Source organism: Pipra filicauda, unplaced genomic scaffold, assembly GCF_003945595.2.
Source record: "Pipra filicauda isolate LSUMZ 115617 unplaced genomic scaffold, ASM394559v2 scaffold203_size1373443_pilon, whole genome shotgun sequence".
Lineage (NCBI taxonomy): Eukaryota > Metazoa > Chordata > Aves > Passeriformes > Pipridae > Pipra > Pipra filicauda.
Genome location: NW_024104314.1, coordinates 1,039,783 through 1,066,766, shown reverse-complemented (window position 1 = coordinate 1,066,766; position 26,984 = coordinate 1,039,783). Strand labels below are relative to the sequence as shown.

The window sequence follows — 26,984 nt, the reverse complement described above, 5'->3', positions numbered from 1 at the left end:
TTAGGAAGTGGCTGGCTAAGTTATAGGTGACACCATTCCCTGGCAGCGTCATTTGCCCTGACACCTTTTCAGTGGGAAGGCAACTTGTCACGGCCGAGATGTGTGTGGAGTTGCCTTATTTACTCTCCTGGGGTGGCGTGAATCAGAGTTGAAAAGTGCAGTATGTTGAAGTCAACCCATATTCCCATGATGTGCGAGTGTGAGTCACTCGGCAGGGAGATTCTGCCAGGGTCCCTCCTGGACGACCCGGCTGTGTTAAACACACCGGAAAATCCACGGATAAAAACATCCCCAGTGACGCACGGGAGCCGAGTAGGCTCCGTGCCTTTTTGGGGAAGCTTCTGAAACGCCGACGTTTCCTCTTGATCAATAATCTGGTTGGCAGAGCAGGGCTTTGAAGCAATCCAGAAAGCACAGCCTTCTGCTCACACGGCCGCTGCTGTTTCTCTCCCGGGAAGATGACGCGCGGGGTAACCCCAGGCACAGGCAGGGGAAGGATTTCTCTTCCATGTCTATTTAAATCTCCTGGAAGAGCTGCTGCTTACAGAACGTATAATGCATGATGTGAAAGGGCTTTCTGTTCACAGGCAAAGAAAAATTTAAAAAAAGAACGAGCCCCATCCCAAGGTCTCACAGCTGACGGTTTTCCCCGTCATCTCCTTTCTCTCTTCTGTCCTCAATAAATAACACTTGTGGGGTTATCACAGGCTGCTTTCTGCAGCAGGTCTGCTGGAACAGTCTGACAGAGGTTTCTTGGCCTTAAACCCCACCACTCCTCTGATCCTCCACTTACCAGAGCTGATCCTCCACTCCCTGCAGCCACCACAGCGAGGGCACCGCTGTCCTCAGCAATGATTTCCAAGCAGTTGTCCTGACTTGGAATACAAGGAAAAGCCACTGACAAGAATATTTCCAGATAAACATCTCATTAATTTCAACCACAGGCAGCCATGAGTCATTTCCCTTTGACTGGAATCCTCTCTTGTGACCAGAGATCTGGTACTGTGTAAAATTCATAATTATTTTGAAAGGATATCAACAAATTGATAATTAGTCTCAAAAAATTCAGGCCTAAAAAAAATCCTTCATTTTCTCCAGAGTTTACTGTTAATCACCTTTGCTCCTGTTACAGCTGTGACATAAAACTGAGTAATTTTACTGCAAAACTGTTGGAGTTCTTTTAAAGCCTCTTTTAGCACTCAAGCAGCAGGTTGGGCTTTCCTTGAACCATAGTTCTGCCTCTGGGGAAATTGTGCCTTTTCCCCCCAAAATAGAAGTGGCATGAGGTGATTCACACCCCTGGGCACCTGCTCTACAACTGCTGAGGCACCCTGGGTGGGGGTTACCAGGCTGGCTCCCACGTGCCGTGTGGGATTTGGCAGCTCTGTGCCACTGTCGAGCTTTTCCCTTTCCTTTCCAGGAACTGGCTCAACTCAGCCACACTCTGGGCGCGACTCGGAGCCTGATTAATCGCAGCCCCCGACGCCTGAATGCCAGCAGTGTCTCTCATGCCAGCAGACATTTTTCTTTTAGACAGATTAGTTCTTCGCCTCCTTTTTTTTTTTTTTTTTTTTTTTTGTTCTGAAATAACAACAGCTTGACCAAGACCAAATCCCCAGCTTCCAAAATCAAAGCTAAAACCGTACCTTGGAGTGCAAACAGCCAACCAGACAGTCCCTGCTGGGGTCACACAGGGCTGGCCATGGCCACACGTGAAGTGATGTAGTAGCATCGTTTGCCACGATCAGTCACTGGAGCCTTTAAGCCTGCACTCAATATCCAGTTAAAAACACAAATCCAAACAAAAGTCCCCAGACTACTTATTAATCACTGAGGTCTGCCTTAAAATGAGCTAAAAAAAGAACCTTTCCCATCAACTTTCGTGGGATTTGGATTGTGTTTTTTCACTGGAGATGAATTCATGACAGAACAGGCCCCTCAGCCAGCAGCCACTTAATGACCTGCCACCATGCTGGAGAGGCTTTTGGGGTCTTTCTAGGCTGCCAAAGCTGCTGTGGTAGCACTGGTCAGGATGCTCACACTTGGCCAGTGATGGCATGGCTTCAGCTGAGCACAGCACTGAAACTGGGACTTTATTCAGACCCAAACCTCACATCAAATATTTTTCCTCATGTCATTCAATGTTTGTTAGCCCATGGGTTTACCCTGGTGACTCATTAGTCACTGCTCTTGTCTGAATTCAGTGCATTACAAGAGAATAACCAAACTTCAGGAGAAGCTTCTTATTGGTACTAATGAAGAGGAGGGAAGACATGGTTGTGGGGGAGGATAAACATGGTTGTCATCTCATGAATTTCCCTACTTCTCCTTGCAGGTTAGTCCCCCATGCTATGGGTACTCACAGGTTTTTAACCTGAATCACAGGGAAATGACCCAGCCCTGGCCCATACTGTTGTGGTACGGCCTCCCAGCAAAGGAGTGGCTGCAGATAGGTTTGCTTCATGCTGCATTTCAAGGCATGGAAGAATGGGAAACGTCCCACCCACCTGCTCCTCCATGGGTCACCCCTCCAGCCACTTGCTGCCCTTGGGGCCACACCACAACATATCCTGGGACAGGAATGGGCCCCACGCCAGGCGGGGCTCCCTGTGGCCCCTGAGCAGGGCATCAGTCCAAACCAGGCCCCCAAAACCAAAGTACCTTCACTCATGAGCTGGAGTAGGCCAACAGCTCTGGCCTCCATAAAGATGTTGGAGTGATGGATGGACAGGAGGTGACTCGTGGTGCAGCAATGGGCGGTTGCAGAGCTGCCACATCCCCACGTCACTGCTGATGGCAGTTCCCCCTCATCGCTCCTGGGACACGCTGGAGCTGTTGGGACAGCAGTGGGGATGAAAACTGGACAATTTCACCAACTAACTTCCATGAGGAACAGTGAGTAGGGTGCAGGTCAGAGCCCCTCAGTGGCACGGCAGGGGAAAGAGGAGGAGGAGGAGGAAGGCCCCAGGACCGCAGTGGCTGTGTGCCGGCGCTCAGGCAGGTTTCCTTGGCAGCCGCAAGCTCAGGGCACTCACCATACCTAAGTGAAGATTTTGTTGCCATGGAAACATTGATGTCATCGGCTCTGCAGCAGCTTCAACCTCAACTGCAACTTTTTTTCTCTTCTTCCTCCCACCCTGGTTTGGGGTTTTTGTTTATTTATTTGTACGTTTCTCACAGGAGGTGACCCCGTCACAGCATCCAGGGATGTCCAGCAGCCCAAATCCCTCCTCACATCATCTGGGGGTATTGGGGAGCCCATCACTGGTAGCTGTGGGATGGGGCTGTATTTTAGAAACACCCACCAGGGCTGTGTTCTGCCCTGCACACACTGACCCATTTTCCTCGTCCTCATAAATTGACAGTATTTCCAAGGAAGATAGTTTGGAAGCTCCCAAAATGTGAAGGAGGTGACCTGGGTAGAGGCTTCCCCCCCAAGGAGATGCCTCACACTGGGGGACCTGCTGTGCATGGCACCTACAGCTCTCACTGTGCAGGAACACCACGAGCTCACTGCCACTTGCATTATGCAGAGTCACCACCACTCACTCTCCTGTCAGGAGGAGCCAGACAGACCAACTAAAGAGGAAATTCCATGTCTCCATGAGGGACTTAATGCCTGGGTGAGCACCTGATGGCTGCTGGTGGAGTTTTGCCCTCGGTGCTCAGTGAGGTTCCCCCATGCACCAGGACAGAGTCCCCCCAGCAATAAACCAAAAATCCCTTTGAAAACAATACCCAGCACATTCCCTGAAGAAAAGAATCATGAAGGAGTGGGACCTGGAATCTTCACCAGGCTTGAGAATGGAGACTCAGCCCTTTGCTGGCCCCAGCTCCAGGGATGGATACGATCCCATTAGACAAATCCTTGATTCCCCTAGAGCCTCCTTTAACTTATCAGGGCAACTGCCATTAATAGTGGACTGTTGCACAAGTCTGGGTCAGACTGTTCCAGCCAAAAATACATGTTACTGAGTTCACTGCAATGTTAAAACAAGCCTTTCACCTCAGTGACAGGGCAGGAGCAGCGCTAGGGCAGAGCTCCGCTGTCCTGGCTGCCCCTCTCACACAGTCCTGTGTCACAGGGAGGTTTGTTTGAGCTGTAGCTGAGATTTTTATAAAGGCCTAATTTATTTTTTTGTTGTTACACTGGACAAACCCTGCTTCTACACTAGGTCATTGTGCAGAGCCAGATCTGCTCCTTTCCTTACCAGGAGAGGGATCTTGATGGGCCCCATCCTTCTGGATCCAGGCACGCAGGCACAGGGATGCTCCCCCAGCACCACCACTGCTCACCCCATCCATCAGGGCTGGAGAGGAAATCATGTGGGAGGCAGCTGGTAAAACAGAATCAGAGAGCAACATAAAATCCCAGTTAATAGACAGGTTTACAATACTTTTTCTCTTTTATAAACAACAATCAACCACAACCTGTGTGTTTCTAACATTATGGTCTAAACTGAAATTCAAAGTGTTCCCGATAAATGTGCTTTTGCAACCTTCAAGGATCACACTCTGCCTCTCTGCAGCAGTAAATAACCAAACCTAGCCCCAAGATCTCAAAGCACCTGGCAAATGAGTCACTAACATTAGTTATCCTTAATGTCATCATAATTGGTAAAACATGGAAAGAAAAGCATCCCTAAGCCAAAGTTTCTGTATTTCAATGTAACGAGGTACACTGCATACCAAAGACAGCAGCAACACTTTCATTACGGTGAGACAGTCAGTGGGTCTCTGATCCCATATTCAAAGCAAACTTCTCTTTTTAAAAGAACTTCATGTAATTTAATACAAAGACACTGATTTCATAGCAAAGGCTTATGTAAAAATGGGAGATTCTGGGTGGGAGAGACTGCTAAGATTTAAAAGTATCTCAGTTAGCTACGGTGAACAAATCAGCTTCAAATGTATCCTGCACTAGAATTAAAGGATTAATGTTTGATATCCTATCCCAGCTGGAAGAAAAATTAACAAGAAACTGGTTACTATATCAACTGCCAGATCTGAGAAGCAAACTGGTGTTGAGACCAGTGTGAGGTGTTGAGACCAATTTAATGGTCTCAACACAAACTATATTCTGTTACACAGAGTTGTGTTTGAATCTTTGTAGATGGAGGTAGAAAAAAGACACATATTTACATCAGCAGTGCTGTATCAACAAGGTTCATCCATGACCAGCAGATCTCCGTGAGGTTTGGGTATGTATATTTTTAAAATCTGATAGAGCCTATTTGAACATTACAAATGTATTACAGTACTTGTTCTAGCTGGTTGGTGAAAAGCATGAAAGTGAATCACCTAAAAAAAAAATAATAAAAAAAAAGCAGGTATCAGGCTAGCAGGAAAAACACCTGCATGTTTGATATTACTGGCAAAAAGGATATTCCAAGATCTGTTACTAATAAAAATGGCTTATCTCAAATATTTATTTAAACTGTTCCCCAGTCAATAGAAAAGAAAATGGAAAAAAACCTGTATTGTAACATCCACTTAAAACAAGTATTTTGAGATGAGTACTCTATTTAGTTGGAAAAAATCATTAAAAATTCAAGACACAGCAATATAACTGAGTGATGTGTTCTAACAGGCACAGCTGGTTGTTGTTACAGGGGCTGGGAGAGGTCAGCACTGCCCTTAGCCTGAGAATGATGGCAGCACTACTGCCTACTGCTTGTAGATGTGTACAAAGTTTCAAGGAGCTCCTTCTCCCGATTAAAAATCCTTGTACATATGAGAGAGGAGGGTACTGCAGCTCCCAGCCATCGGGGGAGTGGAAATCCCAAAGATGGGAACAGGCCCAGCTGGTGCTGTTTTCCAGAAGGCAGCAGTCCTGGGTGGAGCTGGCATTTCCCTGCTTTGCTCTTAGCTCATTGCTATTTTATTCCCTTACTGCATTTAGGGATTTCTAGTCCAGTCCGCTCTGTTTCCAAGAGGACTTTACCTGAATAGAGGCTTGATGTTCTCTGGGAAGGATAAGGACTGAAGACTGTCAGAGACACTTCCTGTGCTCAGTGCCAAGGCTCAGAGATGGAGCCTCTCCCTGCCCTGGGGACCAGGGTGGGTCACAGCCCCGGGACAAGGCCTGGCCACTCCTGGGACACACAGCCAGCCCTGAGGGGATCGGGACACCCACGGACCTCAGGAGGGCTCTGAGCAACCTGCAGATCTGCCCTGAGGACAGTCCAGATGCTCCACACCCACCCCTGAGACACCATCTGCCACATCTCCCCATAGGGTCCCTCAGTGCTGGGAAAAGAGCCTCAGGTCCTCATGGATGGGACTTGTGGATAACTCGGCCTCCACCTGGTGTGAAAGGATCATATGAACAAGACATACCAAGCTCTTACCTGGTAAAAACACTTCAGGCCAGCAGCTGTTTCAGCACTCCCCTACAAGCAAATCCATCTGAATTGTCAGGATTTCAGGCACATACTTTACTCTTTGAGCGACAAACAAGCCATACCCACAGAGCTGGGAAACTGGAGGCAACTGGTACTTTGTGAGATTCATCTCTGTGTTTGGTCTTCTGAAACTCAAAACGTAGCTGTGAGCAGTGAAAGCAGCAGTAGGAAGGTAAGACAACTGCAGGGTTTTAATGAGGCCATGAGAAAATTGCTCCTGAAACTCGGCAGTGCTGCGCCTTTGTGCTTTTTGGACTTGCATCAGAGCTACTGCACTAGTTTGGGTTGAAAGCCGAAAGCTGTAGGTTGGACAAGCCCCTGGCATTCAGAGTCCCTGGGAAGATGGGCAGGAATAACCTCCCAAATGGAACCAGGCAGCTTTTCAGTGGCTCCATTATCGGCGAGCAGCAGCTGGGCACAGGCAGAAAGGCATCATTATCCAGGGGAAACCACCAGAGCCCTCTACAAGGCCCAGTGCTCTCAAAAAAAAAGCTCAGGAAAACCTTTCCAAGTGCAAGCTGAGATACAGCAACTCCATTATAGCATGTCTAATCCCCACCTTTTGTAACCGACGGGAGAATCCTCGGTCCGACGCAATCCTGAAGGATTCTAACGATACTGCTCTGTAACTGCCACAGGCTGGGGACCAAAGGCAGCTGCTCCAGCACAGCGAGGACTCCTGTGCCAGGTGAGACAGACCCCGAGTACCACTTTACTGAACAACACATTGATCATCTTCAGGCTTGCTCAGATTTTGTTCAGCCAGCTGCCATCGCAGGGGGGAGATTATGCTGGTTTGGGAGCAGGGAAGAAGCACAAAGGAGGAATTTCTTGGAGGCCGTTGCAGAAGGCAGGACCTGGGCAGGTCCTGGGCACATCCATCTCCTGCTCAAGTCACCCATGTGGCATCTTGGCGAATCAGTGCACTGTGGACGTTCAGGCTTCTCCCACTGCCGATGATCCAGCTGAGGTTGCAGATCCCAACTGCTGTCGCCGGTTCCCTCAAAGGCAGGAGCTCAGGGATGGAGTCATTGCCCACAGCAGGACGAGCAGCTGTGTCCAACACGTGCCTTCATCTGACCATAGCCCAAAACTCTCCTTCCTTGGGCAATTTCTCAGTCCCTCATGCAACATCACAGGAATATTTCTGGCTATTCAGGGTCCAGAAAGGCTTTGTGAAGTCCTTGCTATTAGCCAGGGCAGGACAGCCCACAGGCAGCAGTGACTGATCAAGGGGAAAAGACCCAAAAAGCCTGACAGCCTCAGCTACAGCTCTCTGGTTTCACTGAAGAAAAAAAATAAAGGTACAGCTTATTGCCTTATCAAGAGCCATCCAGCGAGCACTTCTTAGCTTGGCTGGAAGCACAGTAAAAACCCTCGTGTTTCTCCGTGTCCTTAAGTCTCATTTGTAGAATATAACAGAAATATAGATAAAAATGAGAGTATAGGAATACAAGTGATGAAGGCAGCTCTCAGAACATCTGTGGGAATTGGTTTCAAGTGGGGCCCACTTGTCTGAAGGTTAAAGAAGTTCAGTAACCATCTAGACAGCAAAGGCAGAGTCGTGAAGCTCCAGCTGAATCTCCTGCTGGCATCACACACCAGGGATCTTCATCAGGGACAGCAGAACACAAATACAGCACATCCCTCCCCTTGGATGCTGCCCTGAGATGCACCTTAATACAAAGGAACCCCTCTGGAGTCTGGAAATGCCCCAGTGTTTCCAGCACTGCCTACATCAGGCAAGCAGTGCAAGAAACCCCCCCACCAATGCAACTCCTTCCATGGCCAGTGCAAGGACTCCTTAAGCTTTTGAAGGACTGGGGACAGTGCAGAGATCAACAGCCTTGGGGAGGGATGCAAGAATCGGACACACAGAGACTCAGCTGTCCTCCTCCTCCTCATCCCTTCTAGGTGATAGTACCTCAAAACCTGGTGACTGGTGGAAAACAGCCCCGCTCTGCAAAGGGCTCTGGTGTCTGCACCTCCCACAGCATCCCCACGTCACCATCCGGCCAGAGCCTCCTTCAAAGAAAACACAAAGCACGCAGCTAAAAGATATTCACTTACAGTTTATTTTTGCCTGAAATTATTTCACATCTCTTTGTACACAGCTACAGAACAGTAGTAGTAAACCATTGGTAAAAGCAACAGTGCTAAGGAAAATGTTGGCATATTTTTTTCTTCTTTTTTTTTTTTTTCCTTCTTTCTTCCCAAACTGCATCCTCGTACAGTTTGGGATTTGAAGGGGGGAAAAAAACCTGACACACTACATGAGTTAAGACTCAATTTCTGTTTCAATTTTAAAAAAAAAAAAAAAAAAAGGAAAAAAGAGAAAAACAACATTATTTGGGATGGGGTAGTCTACGTAGCAACAAACTTAAAAAAAAAAAAAAAACCAACAACAAAAAAACCTGAACAAAAGCTTGGCTTCCATTGAATAAGATTAAATATATATATATATTTATATATAAAAAATTACATTGGCTGTATGTGAAACCTCGAGGTGCTGAAGAATAAAATAAAGGTGTTAAACAGAGGAAAAACTTCTTTTTGTTTTGTTTTTGTTTTTGTTTTTTTTTTTTAAATAAGCAGCTCTGTACAATGAAGGCTCATTATGAAAAAAAAAAAGTCAACAGCATAGTTATAAAAGAAACCACAATTTTTAAAAAATCATCTTCTAAGCAACTGTGGAATTTGAAAAATGTAGCAGTCACATTTACAGACAGGTCAGGGCTATCGGATCAGCAACACCGCGATTTCCTCAGAGTCCCCAGAGGAACATGCAGAACAATGCGTGCACAGAACAGGTGAGGGAGGGAGGGGAGGGGAAAAAAAAAAAAAAAAAAAAAAAAAAAAAAACAAAACCAGAAAAAGCTGATGCACGAAGTGGAGGGAGAACTTTTTTTTTCTCTTTTTGAAATATCGGACGTAAACAGAAAACAACGGAGGCAACTTGTAAAATCTACAGTTTTGCGAACACCCCATTGGCAAAATGAACGACGGCTTGTCCCCGTCTCCCGCGTTTAAACCTGACGTGGTTTAAAAGACTAAAGAAAGTTTTCAGACTTCGGAAGGAAATGTGACTTTTATTAATCCCTGTATCCCCTCCCCCAACGACCAACCCCCCCCTTTGATATTTTCCTTCCTATTTGATAACGTTTGAGGCATTTTGAAATCAAAAAGACAACGCGATGAATGTTGACAGAGAGGGAGTATAATACAGTCTGCATTACTAAAAGGCAATTCTTCAAGGAGGACGTTTCCTTAAAAAAAATAATAACAACAAGACAGCAAACTAGTTTATACAGTACTAAACGCAAAAAAAGGGTAAAAGAATTAACAATTCATAAATAAAAGACAGGTCCCAGACCTGTTATTTGTGAACCATTTTCTTAAATAGGTGCATTATGTAAATCTTATGTACAACAAAATTACTTTGCATAACAACTGCAAGGACACGGGGGGAAGTGAAAATCATATTGGTTTTGGTTTTCTTCTCTTGAGATTTTTGTAAGTTTGATTTTCTGGAGCAAAACTGGTGAAAGAGGAGTTCTGGCTGGCTGGGTCCCAGCCAAGGAAACCCAGGTAAATAATGACAAATGAATATATTTTTTTTTTCTCCACACGGCATAAAACACAAAGGCAAATAAAATCCACAAAGGTGTTTTTTTTTTCCTCTTTATAATCCTCTTGCTGCTACAAAGTCCTTTTTTTGTTTGTTTGTTTGCTTCCTTTTCAATTTAAATTACGTTGATTCTGAAATCACAAAGCTGAAAGAATCCAGCGGGGTCCAGGCTTGCCCCGTCCCCCCGACACACACAACGCCACTCCGCTACCCCACAACCACAACTCCTGCCACCAAGTCCCCGGACTCACTGCTCTACAGGTATTAGCCAAAAGTTATTTTCCGGTTTGTGTTTGTTTTTTTTTTTTCTCTGTTTGTTTTAAAAATCTTTTCCTTCTCACGAGAAGCAAAAGAGAAGAGTCGGAGGCAGGGAGAGTTCACCACGCTTCGGTGTAGCGGACGTCCACCTCTTTCAGGTTGGGTAGTTTAGCCTGTGTGGGAAGGGAGGAAAAGGTCAGGATTAATGACACGTGTTCAGGAATCGGGTAAAAAGTCCCTGTGAAATCTGTACCGGCAATCGGGTCCAGATCAGACCCTGATCATCATTTTTTATACAAATGCTTAGGAAAATGTGTTTGTCAAACTCCCGCCGAGAAGGCAGTGGACTCAAATCGAGCGCACAGCCACATGTTCCTCCCTCAGCCTCCACACTAAGGCACTGCTTGATTTCTCCCTTCATGTACTAAAAAAAGTTGGAGAGTTTAGCATCTTTTTAGTGTCTTTGCGGTCTCCCTTCCGTAACTTCCGTGTCGTTCCTGAATTACCCCGCGCGAGGCAGACGGGGATCGGCTGTTTGTGCTGTTCCTACTTGTCGATCCCGTTTCCGTGCTCTCTGACCATAATTGCATGGCTAATTCTCTCAAAACAAATAAACACGTTTAATTAGGCTAGGGCATAATTGAGGACTTGGAAGTTTCTAGGAGTCATTATTACCTCACTCCTTGATTTATGTGCACGCATATTTTGATAAGAGCTAGTCATAATCCTACAGACACTGCCAGCAAATAATTTTTCAGTTAGGCAATAATGACTTCAGTAGTGGGTGTTTATTTATTGTCTGGTTCAGCCTGCCTGGTACATATGTGGGTGTCTGTGTGTGTGTGCAAGTGTGTTTAGTGGGGTGGGGGATGGAGCCGAGAGGAAATGTCATCACTGGCTTGTGCCCCAAATGCTCTCGCAGACCAAGCAGAGAAGAAGGAAAGATTTGTATCAAAAATACATTCTTTGAAGTCTGAGCTGTTCTCAAAAGACCTACAACCATGTGCCCCAGGGAGAGAAACTATTACCCTCTCTTGAACAGAGCACTAAAAAATGGCCACCAAGATAAATCTCAGTGGAAGAGGTGAAAGGGGAAAAAGTGACGCCTGCGTGTTTTCTCAGCTTTTTGAATTCTCTGCAGCCATCGGGACCCTGCTCACAGCCAGTTTTGCTGTTTGCCCTGGCAAGTCACTTTCTTGTGTTGCTGCTAAGGACTGTTAATGCAATACCAGAGCAGAGGGAACTGGTTAGGAAAATATGAGTTTCAGTAAGAACTTAGTGGCAAAGGGGCTCAAAAGCAGGGTGGGACTGAGAGAGCCTTTCAATAGATGTGATTTCAGAGCCCTGGGCCAAAATCAGCATTGACCTTGATTGTCTGTAAATGCCTGGGGCCTGATACAAGCTCCATTGTGTGAACCCATCTGCAAGCCAGCTGTTGATTCCAAGGACGACTTCTTTGCATATACAATTGTGACACCAGTTTTGAAAACTTGATCTTGAAAAATCCATGCTAGCAGGATTGCAACTGAGTCCCTGGGGGAGCCAGAACCAAAGAGAGAAGTTTGCAGTGGATTTTGAAAGCAGAGCAGTTTCAGGGCTTGCCTCAAGTTAGAAACTCAACCCAAGATTGTGACCTTTTGAGCAAACCTGCCCCAATCCAAGGTTTCAACATAGAAGACAACCTAATGCCAAGTTTCATCTTGAGTGTTTGGGTTTCTAAGGTAAGATTTTGGGAGATGCAACTCACATAACACCAGAGTGAAGGCAAAGTCCACACGAAGTCATGAAAGCTGACATATCTCAGGAAGGTTTTGTCTGAAACCACCTGGGGCCGTTCCCCTCCCACACCTACATTCTAGTTCTTTACACCATTTTGACAAAACGTGAATTCACAGCAACACCAGACATCTTATATGTCACATTTGGGAACTGGGCATTTGTGCAGGCATTTCTGCTTAAAGCCCATTCCAGTCCTGGAGACGTCAAGATAAACCTGCACCCTACTCAACGATTTTAATTCTCCCTTTGCATTCCAATACAAAGCTCTGTAACACTTCAGCCATGTTGCTTCTGGTCCTGTTAACATTACAGGACATGGTGTGCACTAGATTTTACCTGTTTCTGTATCCTTCATCAGAAACATCGATATGCTCCTATTTATGAAACTTTTACTGACAAAACCTTTACTGTTGAGAGCATTGGCAAAAAGATTCAGTTTCTGATTCTATCTCATACTTCTCCATTCAGTATACTAAATGTTTCCTGTGTCCATCAAAGCTAGCAACCTCCCAATGCTGTTTTCAGTCATTTTCTCCCCAAAATAATCCACTTCACCCTCTTTGGATAACTTTCCACCCACTCCATGGGGCCAGTTCTCTCTGCACTAGGTATCACCACCATCATGCACATGCTAAATCTACTTCTCATCTTTAGTGGATGCAATTCACAAGTACCTTGAGATCTTCATAGGTATCTGCTGAAAGTTTGGTGCTGTTCATATTTAAACTACACAGGCTCTTCATGGCTAAAAGAAAAAACAGACAGTTATTTATGATCATTCTGCATTTTCTTAAAATAATCAACTTACAGTAGGCCAAAGCATAAACAAGATGTATGTGAGCACTCTCAGGAAAATGCTGAATAGTGTAAAATATAGAAGTACAAATGGATAAACAGCTGTTTGGGCCCTCATCCAGGAAAAAGTCCCTATTTAGGACAGGCCATTAAGCGTATGCTTAAGTCCACTGACTTCAAAGGAGTTCAGTCAACTTCTCATAATCACTTTCCTGCACATTATTCTGAACAGTGCCCATTCTCAGTGCTCTGCGTGGTGCTCACAGGGGCCATGCTGATCTAGCAGTGCTCCCTCTCCTCCCCTCATACTCATTTTAGGCTCCAGTTCTTAGCAGAATAGTTTCCTAAGATGAGCCAAAACTACCGGCCTGTCTGGCACGTCTGCATAGGATCAAGCCTATGAAAGTAGCCCTGCAAACCCAACAGCAAGGTTTATAATACACTGCTGGATGAAGGAGAGGGTTTCATTCTGGCACATCGAGCAGGTTTCAGCGCTCAGGGAATCGTGAATGCCTCCCTCTGCCTTGCTGTGTTTAACCTAAGATTAGGGAGAGTTTCACCTCCCCAGAAAAGAAGGAACAAAAAATGCCAGAAAGTGCACAGCTGCTAAACTGACTGATAAGCTGCCACATGGCTTTGCAATCTTCCCCTCCTGCACCACAAGGTCAGGTCCCACCCAGAGGGGATGCCCATGGGAGGGTGCAGGAAGAAAGCTGGGAGGTCCCAGAGCAACAGGTCACCATGTGAGAGGGAGGCAGGTGACATCAGTAAAGGCAGAGGCAAGAGCCAGAGTATGGTCCAGGCTAACAAAGCCCACACGAGGCCATCAAGTGCCATCAGGTCACCATCCCCCTTCCCCTGCCCACACCTGAACGGCCACGTGTGTGGGCAGGAGGGAGGGAAGTTTAAACCCAACCACAACCAAGGCCTGTCCTAAAATCCCTACGGAAGCATCGCTGTGGCAGCCAAAAGTTCAGCCTTCTGTGTGAACCTGCATGAATCCCTCAGAACCCACACGACCTTCCCACACAGCCCGCTGTGGTCACTCACAGCTCAGCGCCAGCAGCCCCGCGTCCGTCACCGGCGTCTCGCACAGGTTGAGCACCTGCAGCATCGTGAGGTGCTCGGACAGGAGCCGCAGCCCCGCGTCTCCAAACTGTGGGGCACAAGCAGAGTTGTGTTTCAAACAATGCACCGACACCTTGTGCAGGGCCCTCAGTGCAAACAGGGCACGTGGAAACAGCGTTTGCAGACGAGCCCTCAAAGCTGCGCTCTGCTCGTTCACCACAATCGCAAATGACAGGAGGGAAAGCAAATAGTTTTATCCCTGTTTTGCAGGCGGGGAACAGAGAAATTAAGTGACTTGTGCACACTTAACCACAGCCCATCACTTAATTAGAATGGTGCCTTTGAAGCCCGGACTTTGTAGGAGTGGGCTCCCACCCAGGCTATACACGATGGTTGCGGCAGCCTCAGCCAGTTCCCAACCACATCACACAGAAAAAGCACAATGCAAGTGGTATTAATTAGCTATTTTGGTCTCCAGAACAATGTACTATTGATTGGTAATTGTTCTATTGACCCACTTGGTTTCTGCTGTTTCTAAATTCTAAGATTAATGGAAACCAGGATATCGCAAAATAAAATGGAATCTAAACCCTTTTTTTTTCTTTTTTAATAACCCCACACACACACATAAAATCTTTGTCCAGTGAAATCAAACTCATTTTGAGCAAGAAGCATCAAAATTTTCAAATTCAAAAGTTATATTGTTAAGACAAATCTGAAGGAGATTAAAAAAAAGAGTCAAAAAAAGCAAGGAATCAGTTTCTAGTTTGTACTCCCCATACAAAAAAAAAAGGAAATTTCTGGGATAGAAAGTATTTAGGAACACGAAACAAAATATTTACGTGACATTTGGGTTAAAAAAATGCTGCTTTTTGTAGTTGCACTGAGAATAATCATATTTTCAGGGAACAAATAGTTGCTAACAGAAAATGGGGAAAACCTATTCAGTGCAGAACCTCAGAGACCAAAAGCAGGGGCAAAACATAGAAGAAAAATTTAATTTTAAAACTTCTTTCGATTAACAGCTGAATAATTTATTCAGTTAAATTGGTCTCTTTTTGCTTACAAAATAACATTTTCCTTCTACTTATTCATTAGTTGAGTTTCTTTTTGTTGCTGTCAGGTTGATCAGCATTCAAAGCAATTCACTGCCTAAACTGCACAAGACTCTGTGCTTTCCTTGACCAGATGAGATGCACAGCATCATGTTTTTGTCCTAAATGCATGAAAACATAAGCACTTCTCAGATGAACAGCACAGGTACAGTACACAGCAGCAACAATGCCCAACTGGACCATTCAACTCAAGATAGCAGCAACCCTTTTATAATTAAAAATAAAATAAAATATAAAAATTAAATTAGGAAAAAAAAAAAAGGCAAAATCAGCCGCCCAGATAGGCTAGGCCACAGGAAGGCCTCATAAAAATAGCATGAGGACAAAGTCATCTAAGCAAACCTCTTCACACACTCTTCCTGTGCTGACGTAATGTGAAATTTCAGAATTAGTCAGCGCTGGTTCCTGCTCTGAGTCTCAGACTGCAAAGCACTTACCTGAGTCGACCACAGGTTCAGCTGCTTGAGCGAAGGCAGTTTAATGAGGTGCTCAGCACAAGCACTCGTCACGTTGGTGAAGGCCAGGCTGAGGTTTTCCAGATTCCCAAAAGATCCCGAGCTTAGCAAGCGGGCCAGGTCTGCATCCTGAAAGGAGGCAACGGATTGATAATCAGGATCACGGACTCCCCAGCCCGTAACCGTCCGTGTCACCGATACTGGTAACCAGCAGGAGTTGCACAATTACTCCACTTGTTTACAGTAACAGAGAACCACACAGAGAAGTTTCTGTTTGTTTGGCAAGCAGCTGGGCTCTTGTGGCAGCGTTGCTTCACACACCCTGGGAAAAATTTGTCCAAACATTAGGACGAAAATGTTCTTTGCGTGTGTATCCTTATGAGACACGAAGGCTTCAGTGCCGGGACAAATGCTGAAGTTGGGTCTTTAAACTTCATGAAGATTCAACCACAAGGTCCAGATCCCAACTGCGTTCAGGACCGTTACCTGGCCTCAGTGAAGTTAGTCTGGGTTTTCACCAGGCTTAACTGCAACACTGCTGGGTCTCTTTTGACACTTCCACGTCTGAGATCCAGAACTGCTGCCTTTTTAACGCAAAATTCTGTCCCCAAATCTACCGTTCCAAATCTGCACAGCAGTATAAACCTGACAGTCTGATGCTTGTGCTGGGGTTGGAAACTGCTGCACAGGCCCAAGAGGAGAAATGTGCCCTTACTTGTGTAAACTCCAGTTGTGTTGACAGAGCAAGCGGAATGGCTCCCCACTCAACTGCCCCAAACCACTGTGCCACATGGCAAACATAAATCAAGTGTTTAAATATGGAAAGACAAAGCTTGTTTTTCTATTGACATGATTAACTTACCGTGGACTTGGATGGCAGTGTTAACCTTGTGGGGCCACCTTTTCTTTGCTGTAAAAGAGAAGATATTTTGGTCAAACAAGTTGCCATTCTACATTTCAGACCCACGGAAGCACAGCAAGCTCTTCACTAGAACAAACCCTGCTCTGATTTCAAAGCTTCCTGCCACCTCATCCCTGTTTTTTCTGCACTGACAGATTTTTTTCTGAGTGTGCCTGTTGCTACCCAGGGGACACTCACTAACCACAGCTAAGTGGGTCTTCTCATGCCATTTGCCTGCTCCAGCCTGCCAGTATTTAGCTACTTTCACTTTAAAGGAAACAGCTTTAAAATGCTGGACTAGGAGAGCAAAGGGGTTGAGACTGTGCAGCTGATGAAATCGTTTGCTTGACTTCAAAAAAAGCATCTACTTTTCAGGCTGGGAGCAGAGGTTAAAGACAAATATAAATGTGAAAGAAGGAAGAGGAAGGTTGTGCAGGGCTGTTTGCATAGGTAAAAAAGTGCTAATGAGAGCAGATCTGGTTTCAATCTGTAGATCCTGTCTTTAAAACCAGGAAAAAAACTTTTTCTATAGGCTCTAGCTCTGAGAACTAAAGACCATCTTAGTGAACTGCTGCGAATGTCAGAGCATTCAGAAATGCTGGCCAGCACTAGAAATATTTGCTACTCATATGTCAAAAGGTGGCAGAATTTGACAAGCTGACTTGTAAGATCTTGAGACAGCAGGGTTTCACCTTTATTCTTTCACACGGATCCTAAGCAGGTTATTGAATATCATTCATAAACATAGTATGGGATTAGTCACATCACTAAATACCACACAGTATACATATTCACAGTAAAATCCTCCTAGCACTGCTCCCATCCTGTTGTTAACTGGGAATTTCACACCCTGCTTGTCTTTCTTTTGAAGCTCCATTTCTGGAGGGCGCAGACCCCACCGTGCTATGGCAATACCGTGTGCAGGGGACATACCAGCTCCTTCAGCTCCCTCTGCCTCTCACACAGCTGTTCATACATTCTCTTTCCCACGTCTGTGCTTTCCAGGGTGGAGATGATCTGGAGCTGGGTGTCGTTGTTATCAATGATGTTGTATTCCAGCATCAAACACAAAATCTAGCAAAGCAGAGCAGAAGAAGAGTGGCCACTGCAGGGCTTACATTCCATATCTTTCAAATGTCCTAATTACACTGGGCATGGCAGTTTAAATTCCTGGCTAAGTTTTCAGAGCATGCATTATGTAGGTTAGATTAGAGGATTGTAGCAACATTTACTGACCTTCCAAGACAAGAAACCAATTTTTTGTTCATAAAGAATGAAGTGTAATCTCTAAAAGTCAGCCTGCCTATCCTGTCTTCCATTAGTGCTCATTCCTTCTGACTGAGAGGTGCAATTACTTTGCCTCAGACCTGGAAGATGGCTCCATGCCACAGCTCTCTTCAGAACAGGTACAATCGATCCAGTATTTCCCAGGTACACTGGACAGGCTGTGGATTGGCAGAGCTGGGACATTACACTCCAGCAGCAGAGCCAAGCAGCTCCTTAAGTGCCGGATTTTCTGTCCCTAAGTGCTGAGGTTTCTGTGCAAGCAGAACACGTGTGAGGTGTATCCAGTCCATGAGGCAGGATGGGAAAAGCCTGAGAGGCTCTGAGAGAGGATGATGGTGGAAGCTCACTGCTGGGGCCAGGACACCCTCCAGCTCACTGGGAACACACCTGACTCACCCCTGGGAAAGGGGCTGCCAGGAACAAGTCAGACCTCAGAGGCTGATTCCAGACTTAGGACACAAGCTGCCCCTCCATGCTGCCTTTCCTTTTCAGCTATGTATCATGCCATTGCAATTAAAATGCAAATCTCTTATTCCCTCCACAATTTCAATTATTTTTAATGAAAAAAAATGCAGCAATATTATATTCAAATGCATGCAGCATTCTCCTTAATTTACTGGATTGAATTAGCATGGACAGATCTAAGTCAATGAAAATTTGTAACGCCTTCCACCTATTTATCCACCCTCTACTTCCACTTAAAATATGATATTTATCAAGAAACCTCTCTTAAGAAACCCCCAAAAATACATATAAACTATTAGTGCAATAATAATGACCAATCATAAGCACAAAAATGCATATTGATGTAAGCAAATAAGGTTTTGTAAATGTACTTCCTGTGCACTGCTCATTTTGCAGGTGGCAAGACAAGCATCAAGCATTTTGTCATGGAAAAGCCTCGTGGTTGTGAATTCTGATCCCTCACCCCAGCCAATACCATCATGGTCATTTATTTCCCATCTTAACCTCTCCAGCTGCATTACAGAAAACAATTTCTTTCTCCAAAAATTCTTGCAACAAAACTTCATGTAATTCACATTCATATCTGCAGAACAACAATATTCTGTTCCACTTAATTGTGAGAAACACAACTGCAAAATGCTGGTGGTTTGACACAGCACAAACCCCAACTCTGCTGGGAAAGGCAGCGTGAGGCCAAATCTGAACACTGCTCATAAACCTGTATGACCACAAATGTTTAGGGCTTACCTCTACCATTGTCTGGTTACCCCTCAAAGCCAGTAGCATGCAAGGTCCTAATTTATTTTCAGCCAGTGAAAGCAGGAACTTCTTTGTTTTATAGCAGGATCCCATTAAAATATGAACCTATTTGAGAAAGAGAGGTAAAATTAGGGGTGCTAGCTCAAAAAACACATATACCTCTGAAGGGACATTGTTATGCAGTCAAAAAACATTAAGTATTTGCAACAAACCAAAAGGAACAGAGGCCCTCATTACAGTTAATGGTTGCAGACTCTCAACAGCCTTATTGCTGAACGGAAGTGGCTTTCTGAGGAAGGTGATGCCTAGTGAGATCTGAGGGAGTGGGAAGTTTTTCTCCACAAGGGAGCTCAGCTGACAGCCCACAGGCCTGATATAGGCTTCCCAGGAAACACCAGAGCAGCTGTGCAATTGCCCCCATTCCCAGTAACATGATGAACCAGCCCCAGGGGAACCACCGGAGATTTTGCTTTCGCATCTGTTTGCGGTTTGGTTTCCCTGGAAATGCCAGCTGGTGAGCAAGGGGTTTGTGTCTGGGTAAAAGGCAGTGGTGCTGGCAATCTGCTGGCCTTGGTTAAGGGGTGGTGACGGACAAAATCACCTGTGCAGGATGACTGGGAAAGGAAGGACTGCTTTAAGAAAATCCAGCAGTCCTGAGCCCGAAGTCAGAGGTGACTTCATGTGCTTTCGTGTGCTTGAGTCATTATCTTGTTGTCTCTTTTGCTCAGTTTTCCCCAAAAGGAAAGCAATGCCAAGAACACCCCGAGTAAGACTCCTTCGAGTCCACTAGTTAACAAAGGTGTCCTGCAGACTCTCTCTGAGCTCCAGAAAGTATCATGTGACATCACACAGTAACACCTCTGGCAGAAATGCAAAGCCACTTGTACAAATCAAATCAAAGTCTCCTCTCACAAAAGAGGTTTGGCCATATTACTCCCCATTTAAAAGCCCTAGAAATTAGATGAAAAGAATTTTGGGTTCCTAGCTGAGTCTTATTTCATAGCCCAGATGGCTGATTCCCCATTTGCTGGAGAGCACTGTGCCAGAATTCGTATTTTCCAATGGCTTGGGGAGGAAGAGCTCCACTATGCAGACTCAGCATCAGCAACACTCTACAATGACCCTATAAATTCGTCCTGTGGTCCCCCTGGTTCATGGCATTGCCTGGGCTATGTTCAATACTGCTGAAAGTGTCACAACCATGCCATGTTGAGGTCAATTCTATGTGAATCATGAACACAATTGTGCTCCCTCATGGCTTCATTACCAGCAAGGTCTTCAGAGATACAGAAAATCTTTTTTTCTTAAGCATCCATCAGCTCAGGTGGCCTTTACAAACATTAATCTTTAAGTCAAAATGGATTTAATTTCATGCAGTTTTCGTTAAGCTTTTTTAGAGGTTTTTTTGATCAACAGAAAAATACTGACACTCACACTAATGTAACATTGGGTGCATCTCAGAACAGGATGTTTTTCAAACTTATGGTTAGTCGTTAGCAGCTCTTTAAGTATTTATCAACATCCTTGCAAAGGGCACAGTGTACTGCATATTAATGTGTGTTAGCATTGTGCTTTCTCATGCACACCATCTCCTGATGCTCATAAATTTCTTGAACCGAACCAGCTCTCAGGAGAAATTATACAGTTCTGAAGAAATTTTCTTTTCAGAAGATAAAAGACATATAAACAGTGAAGAGGGATGAAGCCTTTTGTGAACAGTCTTTGTTCATTATCTGTTTCAAAGGTATCTGATCCATCTGAATTTAAGAGTACAGACAGACATGCATGTTCTTTATGTCCCAAAATGTTCAGCATGTGGGAGATGTACAGAAGTGTAGCTCTCCCTGAAAGTCACTTCACTGTGTACCCAACAGCCAACTGCACCAAATGTTTTTCCCCTTACCAGGGAAAGGCAGTAATATCATTTCCATCTTACTTGCTATATGGAGAATTAATACAGAGCGAGACCTACGTGACCTGACCCAGGTTGCACAGGAAGACAGTGCTTAAATCACATCACTGATTAAAACCTGTTATTTTCTGTCTAGTCCTTCTCAGAGTCACAAAAGAAATAACTGCTGGAAATGGAATACTGGTTTCTAATTACACCTCCCCACACCAATGTAATTGAGCAGAGTCACTGATACATCTTTTTTCCATCTGTCTGTCTATCTATCTATCTATCTTTTTGGTTAAGTCTATGTTACTGCTTTTAAATTCCAGGGTAGTCTATATATGAAAACTATAGATTTGCATGTACAGAACAGCCTGTCTCCCCTGTCTCCCAGTATTCCATGTTCTCTGAGGGAGTTTTTTATACAGACACACAAACACACATATTTATCAATACGAAAATACATACATATGCACAGGCACGGTTTGTGCATTACACTATCAGTGAGAAAACATGCCAAGGGCCAAAAGGAGAATAATAACGTGCTAAACAAACTGTGACTGCAAGGGAGGTCAATGGATGTGGTGATAGAAAGATCCAGATTTCCTGGTGAATGCTCATGGTTTACAGAACCATGATTTTGATAATTTTTTTTTTTTTTTTTACAAAGACAAATAAATCTTGTTACTGCCAAGTAGGCATTAACTACTTACTGAAAGGAGGTTTCTAAACTCACATTATTGCAGACACGTACCATACTGGCAAACAGCTCTCCATCATCATCACAGGCCACCCCTCCAGGGCTGTAGAGCTGGAACCAGCCATCTTTGCCAGCCCGCACACTCAGCAAACAGGAGTGGACCTGCCAAAAAGTGAAGACATTGGGAAGGTTAAAATTCCTGCCAATAATCACCAGTGTCTCCCACACTGGGCTGAAAGAGGTAACTGCAAGACCAGGGACTGCTGGAAATTTTGTGGTTAATATCCCAACCTACAGAGCTGCAGGCCTGTCTCCACTCACAGAACCCATTTTTTCAGTATAAACAAGGAGGGAAGCTGTATCATCACTAAATGCTTGGCCTTTTTCATTCCCTTTACACAAATCAAACACAAACCGGCTTTAATTTAGAACAGCTCCTTCCACTTGGGAAAAAAACCACCACCAAAAAAAAAACCCAACCAAAAAACCCCCACAAATTTCTGAGCTTCTGCCATTTCCCCACGTCCTCCCAGCATGTGTGTCTACACATCTGATGTGAGCTGCATACCAAATGCAGGAGCTGATGGTTTGCTCATTCCAATCATTAAAAATTCTTATTACTCCTGCTCTAATAAAATTTGACCAGAGTCAGGGTGAAGGAGGTCCACAGGGAAAACTCAACAGGGATACGTAACACAGAAGTTGCACTGAAGAACTGGCACCAGTGAGCAACCATTAGTCTAAATTTGTCTCACTGTAAAGATTACTATATTTAGTCCCACAGTTTAATAGAAGAGTCATAATTAAGCTTTTCTTTTTCCTTTTTTTTTCCTATTCTTGAAGACACAGATGTTCCATTTCAATTTTTGAGGTCTGTGTTGGGGGAGGTAAAGTCTATGCTCTTTCCTTTAGGGATGCAACACGAGTGACAGATGAAATTCTGGTGCCATTCTAGGACAAGAAGGTTTTATTTGACAAGGGGTAAAATCATGAAAACCAGGAGTTCTGGGCAATGATGATGATACAGCCTCACCCACAGTTTGAGGGAGCTTTGTTTCCTTTATGTCAAAAGCAAGGATTATTGTGGATGAGAGGTTCCCTCTGACTCAGCCAAAGCTGATGATGTTGAACAAGCTACGAGTGCAGCTCTGAAGCAGCAGCCACCAGGACACACTCACCCCAGTAACACACCTCCCACCCCCTTTCTCCTGCCAATTCACGAGAATTAGGGTCATTTCACACAGTGTGGCTGAAACACAGCTAAATGGAACCTGCCATTTTGTAGGCTGTATGGATCCAGGGATTCTGCTTCACTTTTTTTGTACAAAAGATGAAAAGCTCTGAGAGATTCCAGAGAGTGGGAAAATCTTTCTGGCTACAGGACACTGCAGAACAAGGACATCAACTGATGCCAGACAGGAGGTGACAACACATGCTTACACATAAGGCCAGAAACCCTTAACAGTGGATGTCCTCAGTGGTCATTACTCCTTAAGAGACTTAAGCAGAGCAAAACCACACCATGTTTTGAAACAAACTACTTAAGCAGAGATCTGAACAAGTACACTTGCAATCCCTCCAATTAATACTCTGTGTAAACTGCCAACAAACTCACTTCTTGCCTCGGGTCTTCTGCAAATCTCTGAATCACATATTTCAGCTCTCTGAAAAAAAAGAGTAAGAAGGACAAGAATAAGCAGTGGCTGGTTGCAGCATTCACACAAGTGTCATATTTCTCTTGATTTACACTTTAAACATTATATATTCATGCACTTTAGAGAGAAACAAGTTGAACTCCTTCCGCAGGAAGGAAATATGACGTCTAAAAAGTGATTACCAAGGACAGTGTCTATTCACAATAGGCCAGAAAAGGTTTCAGAGATGTGCACTGACAAACTCATTTGTAAATTCTATCAGCACCCAGTGGCTTTAGTCCTTAAACTCCTGCTAGCACAGTAAATTACAAAGAAAGCTTCTTATTGCTAACTGAACATGCTTACAGCCCCTCACACATAAAAAACATTAGAGACACAATACTGAATAATGCATCACTGCTATTATTAACCAGTACAAGTATTTTAAGTAATTTGCCCCCTTCAGTACAACAAACGAGCCCCACGGACTTACTTTGTGAATTTCTCATGTGCAAGAGCCCTGAAATTTAAAACAGAAAACAGAAGAGTATGAGGATCTGGGAGAAGGGAGGGAAAAAAAGCCCAAAAAACCAAACAACCACTTTTCAGCTCTTTCCAGATAATAAAAGGATTTGCTAAGCAACTGCAGCATACAAGACAAAAAAAAAAATCTTTTAAAAAAATCAGATAAAGCCTCTTTCATCAACCTAGGGGGGGGAAAATTACTTGGAACAAATCTTCTAGCTTTTCCTGAGTCTGTCTTAGACAAGGCTCTGAGTAACGTCAATGGGAGCTTTGGGTCAGAAGAAAGGGAGCAAAAGACTTACAATATAGCTATATAATTACAAACAGAGTTTTGGCTACCTCCAAGAGCCAGGTGAATTCTTTAATTGCAATGCAATTAGGGTATGGTCACAGCTAATTAACATCAGTAAAGCAATTAATGGTGATTTTGTGCAGTGCCTTGCATCATGGTATGGTTTACATCTCCCCCAGGACTCACGTGGGACTTAGGTAATGCTGTCTCTGTTGCCTATCTCCAGGCTCTCACTGTAGCCCAGGTAACCTGGCGTGGAGGATTAGACCTCTCTGATTCAAGACACCAGGTCGTTAGGGGATGTGATAAGCCAGCAAATTGTACAATTACGGGTTGTAATTTCTGTCCGTGGAGGTCTGCATTTCATGAACACTACTGCTCATTAATAGGTTTCCGAGGGAGCCTGGCTGATCCGTAGGGTAACTTCTTCATTTAACGCAAAATACAAATGATATGAGTCTCTGTGACGCCAGTAAAGCATCCTCCTCCACTAAATCTCTCACTTTGCTCTCCTCCTCACCAGCTTTCCTTCCTTTCCTGTCTGCCTGTCTCTAGTTAACCATATTTCTATTTCTTAGAGAAATGGGGAAGGAAGTTGAAGACGGGGAGGTCTTCACGTCCCTCTGCATCAGCCAAAATCAGCTCTAGTTTCTAAATCAATACTAGAGGCACAAAGCTCCTATCACCATCAGTTTTTACTTGATGTTCCATTTCACCATAAAACAACAGTAAAAAGAATAATCCGGTAAATATTAAGCCAGTGCAAACTCACTCTTTGGGAAATGGGATAGGTTGAAGCAAGCTGGCCAAGGCTGGTCTCCAGTCATCATAGTCTGACCTGAAAAATGAACGTTTTATTAATAGGTTACCAGGTTTTAAATATGGTTTGACAACAGTTAGTTCAAGGAGTTAAAAGCTTTTTACTGCAGGCACTAACAACCTTTCTGTTTTACTGAAACACTCTAAAGATCTACAGTGACATTTCCCTTTCCATTTGCAGCACATTCTCCACTGAGGCACAATAAATCTGGTATTTACAGTGACCTCCAGAGAGGCCTTCTTTATGTCAACTTAAAGACATTTGCTGTTTATGAAACCTGTTGACATTTAATCACTAAGTAATACTTTCATCTAAGTTGGTACAGCAATTACCAGGCCATTGCTATTTACAGCTCTGCTCTGCATGTAATTGGAATTTTTATTTGCTATAAGACATAAACCCATTTGTAAAAACAAAGATACCCCTCAATCCATTTCTGACCTTGGCAGAAAGGAATGGGTCAATTCAAACAGTACAAAGTCTTTGGCTTAAGAGGTGAGAGACTAGAGAAGGAAGCACTGTCAGAATTATTGAGTGGAAGAGGACAAATGAGGACAACCACAGCAGAGAGCTCAGCCCAGTGCACCCAGTAAGTACCTCCTCTCTGCTGTGTCAGCACCACATCAGCTCTCAGCTGATGCACCTGGTTTTCATCTCTGCTCTCAACACACAGAACAGTCCTACAAGGAGCCATCCATAAGGGGATGCTCATGTGAACCAGGATATAAAGTATATTTTGCTTTACAGCATGCACCGGTCAAGGCAAACTAATCTGGCAGCACATCATCCCAACCTGTTGCCAAATTCCAGCTGCTTGACCACACCTGGGGAAGGCTCCTCATGTAGGAACAGCACTTGCACACTGCCACCCCTACCCTTCCAATGATCCCAAACATCTAGTGGCTAATTAACACTGATGAACTGCTGAACCAAGGCACTCCACAAAGGGCACAATCACTGTATGACAGATGAAGTGAAAGACATAGAAAGTAAGAGAATTTGGCAAGTCAGCACCAAAACAGGGCACAGAATCCACAGTCAAGGCCCAGCTCTTGGCACTGCCAGCCAGGCCACCCTCACTCCCATCAGCAGCCACGAGTACACACAGAAGTAAATCTCATATGGGGTAGAACACCTTGAGATGTTTGTAGAGGCAATGTTCAAGAGCCTACCACCTCCTCTTACTGCTGCTACCTTTCAGATTTCAGTGTTAAAAAACAGATTATTGGCTGCAGCTTACTGGAAACTTGGCACAAAAATATGGTGTGTCTTTAGGAAGGAACGAAGTGTAATGTTCTCAAATGGACAGTATCTACTGATAGCATTAGAGACAGACAACATATGCACAGGAACCATTCCAAAAGAATGCAATTTTGCAAAGAGAAAGTTCTAGCCCAGAGAAATTGAAGATGGATGCATTTCCAAAAGTCTCATCCATCTTTTGAACCACATAACCCAGAAATTTCCATAAACTAGTAACACACGCGATAGGGACAGTCCACAAAGACGTGTTCATGGACACAAAGAAAATGTACATGCATGAGTAGGGGATTCTTAAGAAGCAACGTGCAAAAAATTTTTACTTGAAGGGAGGATCATGATGTAAAAATCAACCAAGGAAGCAGTTACCACTTGCTCAAGAGCAGTATGAGTTCAGGTTACAAAAATGTATAGTATCTCACGCAAGTAACCAACCCACTGTGATCTGAAAGTAGTGCAACATATTAAAAAACAGAAGAAAACCTCATGCCCATGCCAGTTGCACTAGAAGCCAATGAGCCTAATTTTCTCCTCCATCAAAAATTCTGTTCTTGGGTATAAATTAGGAGCAACTCTGGGACAAGGGTTAAACAAATCTAAAGTCAGTGTGAGTCAGTTGCAGGGAAAGGACTTTGTGATCACCCATTCCTAAGGTTCTTTCCAGAGACAAAAAGTCCCTTACCTGCTTAGACACTGAACAAATAAGGAAGATGATCAATTTTTTAGTGTCTCAGAACAGCAAGACATGAAGCAGGACTTTGTTACAGGGGTTGTTTTTCCACTTAGCCAGTGTAAAGTGAATAACATGAAACACCGGATGATGGAGCTTGTCACAGAAACTGAAATAAGGCAAGGAAACCTCTGACACAGCATCTCTAAGATGAGCTCTGTGGGTTCTTTCAATAAAGCTTTGATTAATTAGGGCTCTCTACATGACTATTTGTT

The 26,984-nt window shown here is 44.3% G+C and overlaps 2 protein-coding genes across 2 annotated transcripts in view; both read right to left on the bottom strand.

Annotated features, from left to right (window-relative positions):
- Nucleotides 1-4,225, bottom strand: part of PLCG2 (phospholipase C gamma 2) — an 80,205-nt gene extending 75,980 nt beyond the window's left edge. The window contains exons 1-3 of the mRNA XM_039380812.1: nt 4,212-4,225; nt 2,662-2,832; nt 794-875 (exon numbers count right to left, since the gene is read on the bottom strand). The gene's annotated coding sequence lies outside the window, so the exon portion shown is untranslated. The remainder of the gene's footprint in view (nt 1-793; nt 876-2,661; nt 2,833-4,211) is intronic.
- A 6,103-nt stretch (nt 4,226-10,328) lies between these two features.
- Nucleotides 10,329-26,984, bottom strand: part of LOC113990074 (c-Maf inducing protein) — a 130,733-nt gene continuing 114,077 nt past the window's right edge. The window contains exons 11-21 of the mRNA XM_027725158.2: nt 24,732-24,797; nt 23,636-23,662; nt 23,124-23,172; nt 21,563-21,670; nt 18,903-19,019; nt 17,337-17,477; nt 16,365-16,412; nt 15,485-15,631; nt 13,915-14,020; nt 12,744-12,814; nt 10,329-10,463 (exon numbers count right to left, since the gene is read on the bottom strand). Coding sequence (XP_027580959.1) covers nt 10,410-10,463; nt 12,744-12,814; nt 13,915-14,020; nt 15,485-15,631; nt 16,365-16,412; nt 17,337-17,477; nt 18,903-19,019; nt 21,563-21,670; nt 23,124-23,172; nt 23,636-23,662; nt 24,732-24,797 — 934 coding nt within the window. The 3' untranslated portion in view covers nt 10,329-10,409. The remainder of the gene's footprint in view (nt 10,464-12,743; nt 12,815-13,914; nt 14,021-15,484; nt 15,632-16,364; nt 16,413-17,336; nt 17,478-18,902; nt 19,020-21,562; nt 21,671-23,123; nt 23,173-23,635; nt 23,663-24,731; nt 24,798-26,984) is intronic.